Here is an 11,370-nt window from a genome sequence, read left to right on the forward strand (position 1 = left end):
CCCCAGCCGTCCTCACCGAGGGCCTCCCCTGCATCAGGGCTCCTCTACGCCCCACCCAGGCTGTCACCTCGCTCCCAAGGGTCATCTTAACAAACACTTTCTCTCGCAGAGTACATTTCAAGCCTATGCACATACACTACAGGACACACACACACTGCAAGACACACACACACACACACACACACACTGCAAGACTCACACACACAGACTGCAAGACACACACACACACACACACACACACACTGCAAGACACACACACACTGCAAGACACACACGCACACACTGCAAGACACACACACACACACACACTGCAAGACTCACACACACAGACTGCAAGACACACACACACACACACACTGCAAGACACACACACACACACACACTGCAAGACTCACACACACACACTGCAAGACTCACACACACACACACACTGCAAGACACACACACACACACACTGCAAGACTCACACACACTGCAAGACTCACACTCACACACACTGCAAGACTCACACACACAGACTCAGAAATCAAACTCAGAACACAACGTGGACCTCAAAGTCAATATGCTTTCATGGAGTAACATCTCCTATTGTAAGTGATAACTACACAGGCTATGTTGAAACACAAAAACATGTTTAGGACAATGTTGAAAGGAAAAGGACAAGAAACACTATGAATATAATAATATAAGAATGTCTTTTCACAGATGGACAGGGTCTAGAAGATGTGACAAAAACAGCCATGTTGGTGCTGAAACCGGTTTGGCTCAGTGGATAGAGCGTCGGTCTGTGGACTGAAAGGTCCCAGGTTCGATTCCGGTCAAGGGCATGTACCTGGGTTGCGGGCACATCCCCAGTAGGAGATGTGCAGGAGGCAGCTGATCAATGTTTCTCTCTCATCAATGTTTCTAACTCTCTATCTCTCTCTCTTCCTCTCTGTAAAAAATCAATAAAATATATTTAAAAAACAAACAAAACAAAAAAAAAACAGCCATGTTGGGATGGTGGGAGCATCGGTATTTTTTTTTAATCCTCACCCGAGGATATTTTTCCAATGATTTTTAGAGAGAGTGGAACAGAGAGGGAAAGAGAGAGAGAAACATCGATGTGAGAAAAACACATCAATTGGTTGCCTCCTGCACCGTGCCCCACCAGAGCCCGGAACAGGGAGGAGCCTGCAACTGAGGTATGTGCCCTTGACTGGAATTGAACTCAGGACCCTTGGGTCCGCAAGCTGACGCTCTATCCACTGAGAACACTGGCCAGGGCAGTCTTTTTTATTTTAAATGCTCTTTAAAGAGTGTATCTCAGCGTGTTCACTGCAATATGCTCACAGGCAGCACCTGACTGAAGGGCTCCTGCCTCCTCTCCCTCCCCACCTGTCACTCTCCCACAGCCCCGGGCCCTCCGCCTGGGTCCTGCCCGCCCCCTCCCGACTCCTCTCCCCTTCGCTCCAGGTGTGAACTCGCCTTCTTAGAGAGGCCTCCCTGGTCCCCTGGTCCCCACCCCCCTGTGGAGCGAGCACAGCCCGTCCTCCCCTGCCCTGCATGTGCCACACTGGAAACTATACTTCTCATCTGGGAAATCAGAGACTTGATCATAGGCTCCATGAAATAAAATGGTGTTTTTACACACTGTCCCCCGGCCGGGAGTACCCAGCTCACCACTGGCACTCCAAACGCATTCATCAAACTAATGAGTGAAGGATTTTCACAGCCCTGTCATCCAAACAGCGCTCCTCTCCCAACACGCACACGCACACACACACACACACACCCTAGATATTGTTCATGGCCATCACTCTCACCATCCAAGGCAAAGTTTCAGTGTCACCCATGATTCTCTCTTGTCCTTACACTGAGCACACGTGGCCGGCGACAGAAAGGGCTTCTTAGCACGCATGACCTCAGGGTTGTTCGCTGGCGGCCTCCCTATCACAACACTGATGCCATGAGAGCAGGGGCCTCACCTGAGGGTGATGGTCTACCAGTGGTCGGCAAACTGCGGCTCGGCAAACCAAAGCTCTCGAGCCACATGCGGCTCTTTGGCCCCATGGGCCACAAAGTTTTAATCGCACTGTACATGCGCGCCCGCACGTGGTATTTTGTGGAAGAGCCACACTCAAGGGGCCAAAGAGCCGCATGTGGCTCGAAAGCCGCAGTTTGCCGACCACGGGAATGGATGGGATTTGAGTTTCGAGGGTTGAGTGTTGTGCTCATTTTCTCAGCCTGAATGCCTTGCGGCCCCGGAATACGGATCCTAAAGCAAAGCTTACGTGGCTGTTTGTAATGTGCTCCCGCGCATTCAGAAAGGGCCTCAGAAATCACTCCCACCTCCTGTGATGACAGACACGGCATCGGGCCACGGGAAACTAGTCATGTCAGGGAACGGGCCGCGCTGGCAGCTGTCAATCCGTTGTGCCCGCCGCAGAAACCGTTTGACTGGCAGCCTTCTGCGATGGCAGGGCTGGAAACCATTCCGTTCTGCCAGCTCTGGAGCCACAGGAGCGACAGGAGCCGGTAGCACATCCTATTTATAGCTCGCCAGGCGGCAGGCGCTCAGGCGGGGGAGGGAGGCTGGGGTTGCAGCCCGCAGTGTGGGAGGCTGCTGCCCCCTAGAGCAGCCCCGACATCCCGAGGAGAAACCACAGCTGCCGGAGGCCCGCAGCACGGCCACTGCGTCACTCTCTGAACTCCCCGTGGCTAATGTCTGCAGGCCTGTTGGGCACCAAATTAAGGAATTCAGTCTTCAAACCTATCAGCCGTTGCTTCCTGATACGATAAATATTAGTATGTCAGTCCCCAGACAAACATGGCACAAAAGCCAGCATTTAGTGTGCGCAGGCTGCGTGGCGGACACGAGCCGGGAGTGACAACGGCATCCTGATCACGGGCAGCACTTCCTTCCCGAGGCCCGACACCCGGCACAGCACACACATCGGCGGAGCGACGACCCTGAGCCGCCAGCGGACACAGGTGCGGGAGAAGCGGGGTCTCACCTGGCCTTGGTACTGCCTGACTTGGTGCTGTTGACATTTGTTTTCATGCCATTTCGTTTCATTTCCTTCCAGATAAACTATTTCTGAATTTGTGTATTCTGAAAAATAAGAGAGCAACGGGGTTAGCACAGAATGGCAGACAGATGTCCTTCTTTAGCTTCTCGGGCCACAAGGCCAGAGCCTTTGGGTCTGCAAGGAAATCCAGTGACACCGCCGCCTACTAAAGGGGGTCGAGCCCCAGGCAGATCCTCCACGTAAACTTCACTCCAGATGTCAGCTTTCCCAGGCGGGGAGCTGATGTCAGAGCTCCTCTTCCCATATCTCCATCACACACACACATACACACACACACACACACACGCCACGTACACATACTATACACACACACACACACACACACACACCACATACACAAACCCTGCATACACACCCCACGAACATGACACATACACAACCACGCACACCACACACACACCCCTACTGCGGTCCCCTCTATTTTCCTCACATCAGCCAGAATAATCATTTTAAAATGCTGATCTTGTGCCCAGCTGGCATGGCTCAGTGGTTGAGCATTGACCTATGACCCAAGAGGTCACAGTTCAATTCCTGGTCAGGGCACACGCCCAGGTTGTGGGCTCGATCCCCAGTGCGGGGCGTGCAGGTGATTCTCTCTGGTCATTGATGTTTGTGTCTGTCTGTCTCCCTCTCTCTCTCTCTCTCTCTCTCCTCCGCTTTCTTTCTCTGAAATCAATAAAAACATATATTTTAAAAAAACACAAAACTTGGCTCAATGAATGGCGCATCTTGTGGAAGGTACTGAATTTAGAGAAAAAAAAATGCTGATCTCGTGTTACTTCCTCGCTTTACTAATTCCAATTGCTTCCTATGGCCCTTAGAACAAAGACCAGAGTCCTTAACGGTGTCACCAGGCCTATGGGTGGGCTGGGCCCGCTTCTCCGGCTCTGTCCCTCTCCTGGGTTCTCCATGCGGCGACCGCACTGGCCCCTGGCAGTCCCTCCGATGAGGCCTCCCACGGGAAAGCTTTCTTCCGTATGCAGCAGCCCTCTGCCCCGACCACTCACCCTCCTTCCCTCTGCCTCTGGATTCTTCCTCCTCCCAAAGATCCGCAGGACCTCCTGGAGGGCTCCTTGGACACCCACGGCTGCCCCTCCCCCCGGGTCCTGGGTGGGGGTGGGGCCCGAGAATTTCCTCGCTGACAGTTCCCAGGTGATGCTGGTGCTGAGAACCAGCCACATGTCTCAGTGCAGTCACTTCCTCAGGAGCCTTGACGCCCCCACGCTAGGTGGCCCCACAACACACCCTCACGAGGACCGCCGTGGTCCCTGGGAGCCCGTAGCCGGTTGCAGTGACGTGTCTACCTGTGTGAGTATTCAGCTAACGCTTGTCTCCGGCGCGGGTCCCAGCCAGGGCCTCGTGTTCAGAGGCGTTCACCCGAGTGAAGGAATGCGTTTGCTTCCACCCCTGCACGTGGGTCGGTTAGAGCGGAAGTCCCTGCCTCCGGCCTCCCGCCCTCTAAGCAATCAGCACGGACCGTCAATTTTACCAGGAAAACACCTCGCAAACGGACTCTCTGCCCCTCCACCCCATGTCGCTGCTCTGACCCTCACTGGTCTGGATTAAGAAATAGCCCTTAAGTTCCTTCCGGGTCTCCACTCCCCCGCCCATCCTCCTCTGTTGCCAGGCTGCCTCTCTCTAAAGCACAGACAGTTATGTTACTCCTTGGTTTGAAGACACTCAATGCAAAACACACATGTGTTACATTTTCAGAGAACTATGCACAAAGGAGAAAATGAGAGCCTGTCCACGCTGGGCTGCGGCCTAGACCCCGGTGGTGCTCACTGCACGCTGGCTATTCTGAGACGGCACCGCTGAGGGAAAGGGAGGACACACTGGGCCTCCCTGCACTAATTCTGCAACATGTTTGTGGGTCTAAATTTTTTTAAGTTAAAAAAAAAATACTCAACACTCTCTAGGGCAGAAGATCATCACATCATTAACAACCTGGCCCCAGGAGACCCCCCCAGGCACAGCAGTGCCACACACGCCACACTTCTGCAGTCCTCCCAACGTGCCCCGTGGCCCCACACCTCCCAACGTGCCCCGTGGCCCCGCACCTCCCAACGTGCCCCGTGGCCCCTCACCTCCCAACGCGCCCCGTGGCCCCGCACCTCCCAACGCGCCCCGTGGCCCCTCACCTCCCAACGCGCCCCGTGGCCCAGCACCTCCCAACGCGCCCCCTCACCTCCCAACGTGCCCCGTGGCCCCTCACCTCCCAACGTGCCCCGTGGCCCCGCACCTCCCAACGTGCCCCGTGGCCCAGCACCTCCCAACGTGCCCCCTCACCTCCCAACGTGCCCCGTGGCCCCTCACCTCCCAACGTGCCCCGTGGCCCCGCACCTCCCAACGTGCCCCGTGGCCCCGCACCTCCCAACGTGCCCCCTCACCTCCCAACGTGCCCCGTGGCCCCTCACCTCCCAACGTGCCCCGTGGCCCCGCACCTCCCAACGTGCCGCACCTCCCAACGTGGCCTGTGGCCCCTCACCTCCCAACGTGCCCCCTCACCTCCCAATGTGCCCCGTGGCCCCGCACCTCCCAACGTGCCCCGTGGCTCCGCACCTTCCAACGTGCTCCCTCACCTCCCAACGTGCCCCGTGGCCCCGCACCTCCCAACGTGCCCCCTCACCTCCCAACGTGCCCCGTGGCCCCTCACCTCCCAACGTGCCCCGTGGCCCCTCACCTCCCAACGCGCCCCGTGGCCCCGCACCTCCCAACGTGCCCCCTCACCTCCCAACGCGCCCCGTGGCTCCGCACCTCCCAACGTGCCCCGTGGCCCCTCACCTCCCAACGTGCCCCGTGGCCCCTCACCTCCCAACGTGCCCCGTGCCCCCCTCACCTCCCAACGTGCCCCGTGCCCCCTCACCTCCCAACGTGCCCCGTGGCCCCTCACCTCCCAACGCGCCCCGTGGCCCCGCACCTCCCAACGTGCCCCCTCACCTCCCAATGTGCCCCATGGCCCCGCACCTCCCAACGTGCCCCGTGGCCCCTCACCTCCCAACGCGCCCCGTGGCCCCGCACCTCCCAACGTGCCGCATGGCCCCGCACCTCCGCGTGTGGCTCACTCTTTTGCTGGAATTCCCTTCCTCCTCTTCTGCCTGGCACACTCCCACTCATCTTTCGAGCTGGAGAAGGCAGCCCTCCTTGCTGAGGCCCTCCTACCCTTGCCTCCTAAAACGAACCAGCCAGGCCTTTCCAGAGAACGTGGCCTTACAGTTTCAAAGTCACTCCATTACTTTGCTGCGGGGGCGGGGGACATACGTGTACGGTATTAGCTCCTCCCAGTCCGTCCCCAGTTCTGCCGCCATTTTCACTTCGGTTCTCTGCTCCCATGCTCTCCCCTCGGCTGTGTAGCAGCCCCTCCAGCGGAGAATCGGCAGCACCCAGCCTCCTGTACCAGCACCTGCTGCACAGCCTGGTGCGCAGTGAGCACTCCATTCATCTCTTCTCGATGGACCACTGCTCTCAATGCCAAGGACTGGGAGGGCAAGAAGCGTGGGCTAATCCGACCCTTATTTTGGAAGCTGAACTATGTTCTGACCGTGAGCAAGGCAGTGACGCGTCCTGTAGGTCAAGCCTGACTTCCCACCACCCTCAGCTGAGGTTGCCTAAACAGAGAGACTTCGAAGGCCTTAACGCACTCAGGATTACCGCACAGCGTGGGAAAGTGGACGTCCGCCAGGATTCTAAGGCCACTGCCCCCAAAGAAGCACCAAGTCACAGAGCATCACAGACACTCCCTAACCACAGGCGGAGGCGTGGACAGGCGGCGATTTCACCTGTACATGTACTTGCCACGCACGTACTGAGGTCCAGTTCCTAACAGATGCTATTTATACCAGAATCGTAACCAACGTGCCATCCATCTGCCTTGGCATCAAGAAAGCGTAATTCCACACCAGAGTGAAAAATGTGTGCGGCCCAGAGAAGAGGCATCAGCAGCGGAAACTGTTGGAACTGGTATCGCGGGGAAATTATCACTTGGCTAAATTGGGAAACGTTGCAAGCAACACAGACGATTCTGGCAGTTAAATCCCGATCCAAATCCTTGAGAAAAATCTTCCCTGTGTCCATTCTGCCATCAAATGGTCTGTTAGGTTCTGGGACACATCACCCTGGTAAGTTCCCTCCTTGGCCTTCCATGTCCTCACTCAGTCATTTGCTGAGCATCGACGGGGGGGGGGGGGGGGCAGGGGGATGAAGAATTTGGAGTAAAAAAAAAAACATGGAGTCAAATTGGCTCCACTACCTTCTGTGCAAAGTTGCCAGTGAATTAACCCCCGCCGGACCCAGTTGCCTCATTTGCAACATGGAAATAATCTTTCTCTTTAGAGCAAGTATTCCAGCCTGGGATCTGGGGGCGGGGTCCATGTGCGCTTCCGTGGAACTTGCAAGTCTCAGAGACTGAATAGCAAGCGTGTGTGACATGATTTTTCTAAAAAGAGGATGCATTACTTCCACCAGCTTCTCCAGGGGCAAGTGACCCCCTCCCCAACACTCTAAAGGCTGTCGGGGGGTCACAGATACTGTCGCTAAAGCGCCTGACACACAGGGGCTGTGTTCAGTATTTGTGGCTGTTATTAATTTTAGGTCCTGGGAAGGGACAGAAAGATAAGTCAGACAGAGCCCGGGGCAGAAGGCAGGGAGACAGTTCCAGGGGAAGGTGTTGAGTGTCGTCTCAGGGATGTTTAGGCCAACACCGGAGGGCGAACCAAAGTCAGTGCAGAGAAGCCAGCAGGAGAGAGTGACCAGGTGGAGGCCCAGCTGCGCCAGGTCAGCACCTGGCCACCACTGAGGTGTCCTCGACGCCTAGACCGGACTTGGCACACGGCCGGTGCCCAGCAAACAATTGTGAAATAAGCGGACGAGTGAGGGAGACCAACCCCGGGGACAGGATAACATGTGTCCCAATCCCTCGGGGAAAAACAAAACTCCGAAGGTGTTACTGAAAAGTACTGATATTCAAAATCACGTTACGATTCCCATGCAAGTGTGATGGTCCACGCTCTCCCCTAAAGAGTGAGGACCCCGGGCCCATGCCTTCGTCACTCAGTGGTCCCCAAGCCCTCTCGGGTGTTGTGATGAAACCCAAGAATTCTGCCTTCCAGACCAGCGGTTAGAAAAGCTTCATTATTTTTCCCAGTGGAATTCAAATGCCTTATTTGCCTGGACAAAATTAATTCAATTTCTTTTTTTTAATTTTCTTTCTCCTTGAGTTCAAGAAGCTGAGAGCTGAATGTGTAGCCCAACTGTATTACCCACTATGGATGGTCTGAGTGTTTTTGTTTCTCCTGACACTACTTTCCTATCCAATCTGTACTGGGCATGACCCTGACTTCTGTGTTTATTTTACGGTATCGTGTGTGTTCTCACGATCATCTCAAAGCTTCAGTGGGACGTACAGAGTATTGACGTGAACACTGAACACTAGCACCGCGTCCTGGAATACCAGGCACGAACACCGGTTCTGGGCCACGGCCTCGTAGCTCAGTGGTTTAGAGCTCTTGCCCATCCACCACGGTTTCAAGGTTTGATCCCCGGTCAGGACACATACAAGAATCAATCAGTGAATGAATAAATAAGTGGAACAAATCAATGTCTGTCTGTCTGTCTCTCTCTCTCTCTAAAATCAATAAAATGTTTTTTAGGGGAGGCAGGCCTGGAGGAGAAGCTGCACCCTACCATTTGTCTGCTTTGTAGCCCCTCAACTGCCCTGCAAAATGGAAAGAGTCACTACTTTTCCATAAGCCGCTGACGAGACTAAATTTTTTTTAAATGTATTTGAGCCTGGAATAGAGAAGTGCTCCATGAGCAGTCACCAGGAATAGCGGCCGCAGCTGCAGGTCTGGCGGCAGCAGTAAAGCTGCAAACACATGGAGCGAAGAAATAACGGTGTCCCCTGAGCCCAGCAAACAGTACCGAACCGCGGTCAAAGGTGAGAACGAAGAGGAACGTGAGGGGAATAAACCTCTCACACTGGAAGGGCAGCCTATCCTGTGTTCTCTCTACTCACGCTTCCTCAGACCTGCCCCTCCCCTTCCCACCTGCTCTTCTGGGCGTGGACAGCACTGCACTGAAAGTGAACCCATCTTTAAGTCGCACAAGAGTCCAATCGATGTGATGTTGCACCCCTACATCTGGGCACTTCTAGATAAACACACTTGACGGAAGGGAAGCAACGGTTACCTCCCTGTCCCAGCCGCGGCTCCTCATCTGCATCACACAGCTTGTGCTCCCATCCTGGCGGAGGCAGGAGTCGGCCAGAAAACCTCCAGGGGCTCCCACCACCCACTAGCCCGGAACATTCACTCTCCTTTTTTTAAATATGTTTTTATTGATTTCAGAGAGAGGAAGGGAGAGAGGGACAGAAACACCCATGAGAGAGAATCATGGATGGGCTGCCTCCTGCACGCCCCACACTGGGGATCAAGCCCCCAACCCGGGCCTATGCCCTGAGCGGGAATCGGATTGTGGCCTCCCAGTGCTTTAGGTCCACCCTCAACCCCAAGCCACGCCGGCCGAGCCGCAATAGTCACTCTTGATACACACCTGCAAAGCAGCTTTAGTGAAGCCATCGGCTTGTTAACAGCCAGCGGCCGCCCAGGAGATCCCTGCTGGGGGCGGGCACCCGACTGCGCACCATCCTCCCGGCACTGGTTCTGGCTCCAGGTGCCCGTCAGCCCAGGGCGTCAGCATGGGGAGCAGCGGGCGGCTGGAAAGGGCAGACACGGGTGGAGGCTAGTGTAAAGTCTCCGGTAAGCGTTCCTTTTTTCTTTTCATCGTTGACACTACTGCCCATGTTCCTGTCCCCCCCCCCCCCCTCCCCCCGCCCCTCCATGCAGCTCCCACCCACTCCGATGAGCGTTATTTGACAAACATCTACAGCACCTGCTGTGAGCCAACACTAAACTGGGTGCCTGGTTCACTTCCCAATTCCCGGGACATGACCGACCAAATGTATGTTGGACGGAAAACAGGGAATAAAAGAGATGAAGGAACTGCAGTGTGTGAAAGTCTAATTTTTTTTTTTTTTTACAGCATTTCTGTAAATCTACCCATGGTAGAGGCACCTACTTAAGAAACATTAAAATAGCCGAACCGGTTTGTCTCAGGGATAGAGCGTCGGCCTGTGGACTCAAGGGTCCCAGGTTCGATTCCGGTCAAGGGCATGTACCTTGGTTGCGGGCACATTCCCAGTAGGGGGCGTGCAGGAAGCAGCTGATCGATCTCTCTCATCGATGTTTCTAACTCTCTGTCCCTCTTCCTTCTTCTCTGTAAAAAATCAATAAAATATATTTTTTTAAAAATACTGAGATCTGGTAAAAAAAAAAAAAAAAAGAAACATTAAAATACTCCTCTTGAAAGCGATGTCTCGATGGTCTTAAGTTTTGTGAAAGCAAATATTTCACAAAGCGCCTCCGGACAAAATTTCTGAGGAATAACTATGGGGGGAGGGGGTGGTGTCTGAGGAGAAAGAATGTTCTAGAAAGACCAGAGATTTTTTTTTTTTGACCCGGGACAGAGTGCTGAGTTTGAATTCTGGCTTTGCAACCTCCTGGCTGTATGGCTTTTCGACAACCGCCCTCACCCCACCGGGCGCAAGTCCTCACCCAGGAGGTGGCGGTAACAACGACACAGTCAAGGTGGGAACAGAAGAAACAAGGGGCGTGGAACAGTCTGTAAATGGGAGCGACTCGAGGCATTACCTCGCGTTTCCCACGTGACCTCACAGATCCAGGGAGGGGAGGTCCCCCCTTCCACGTTGTTGATAACCCGTCTTCCCCAGATACCACGTCAGCTCCGCGGTGGCGGCGCCGTCCTGTTCACCTACGCGGCCCACCCCGCGCCCGGCACCTGCAGGCGCGTCACCCACACGTGGGAAAGCCAGCACCAGCCCTTCACCGCGGACGGGGAGGGGAACCCCCGTGTCCCCGGAGCGGGCAGCCGCCCTCTCGGGGCTGTGGGGCCTTCAGGTCTGCCCGCCGGCCCCCTGCTCGGCCGTCCGCCGCCCCTGCGGCTCGCGCGCGGGCTCCGGGGGCCGCGGCCACGCCGCCTTACCCGCGCCCGCGTCCAGTTCTCCTCCTCGCGGGGCCACTAGAGCGCGCAGCGAGCCGCCGGGCGCGGAGGCCCAGCCCACTCCGGGACGCTGTTGCCGGGGCGACGACGACGCTCGCTGACTGGAGACTGTTTCTCCGCACTCGGGAATAAGCCATGTTCCGATTGGCCAAGTCGACTACGGAGCGCGCAGGGACCAGGCCCGGCCTGCACACTGGCTCCGCCCCCGACGGAAGGGACTTCC

The 11,370-nt window shown here is 55.7% G+C and overlaps 1 protein-coding gene across 2 annotated transcripts in view; it reads right to left on the reverse strand.

Moving 5' to 3' along the window:
- The window catches only part of EFCAB6 (EF-hand calcium binding domain 6), a 153,289-nt gene extending 142,138 nt beyond the window's left edge, over nucleotides 1-11,151 (reverse strand). Inside the window, exons 1-3 of one of the 2 annotated variants that reach the window (XM_070411264.1) lie at nucleotides 11,130-11,151; nucleotides 9,621-9,783; nucleotides 2,997-3,094 (exon numbers count right to left, since the gene is read on the reverse strand). In XM_070411264.1, coding sequence (XP_070267365.1) covers nucleotides 2,997-3,058 — 62 coding nt within the window. In that variant the 5' untranslated portion in view covers nucleotides 3,059-3,094; nucleotides 9,621-9,783; nucleotides 11,130-11,151. Of the gene's footprint in view, nucleotides 1-2,996; nucleotides 3,095-9,620; nucleotides 9,784-10,245; nucleotides 10,333-11,129 lie in introns of those variants that run through there. The other variant, XM_070411263.1, reaches the window with a different exon arrangement.
- Nucleotides 11,152-11,370: the final 219 nt, after the last annotated feature.

Source organism: Myotis yumanensis, unplaced genomic scaffold (genome assembly GCF_028538775.1).
Source record: "Myotis yumanensis isolate MYYU_CA2020_CCGP unplaced genomic scaffold, mMyoYum1.0.hap1 SCAF_3, whole genome shotgun sequence".
Classification (NCBI taxonomy): Eukaryota; Metazoa; Chordata; class Mammalia; order Chiroptera; family Vespertilionidae; genus Myotis; species Myotis yumanensis.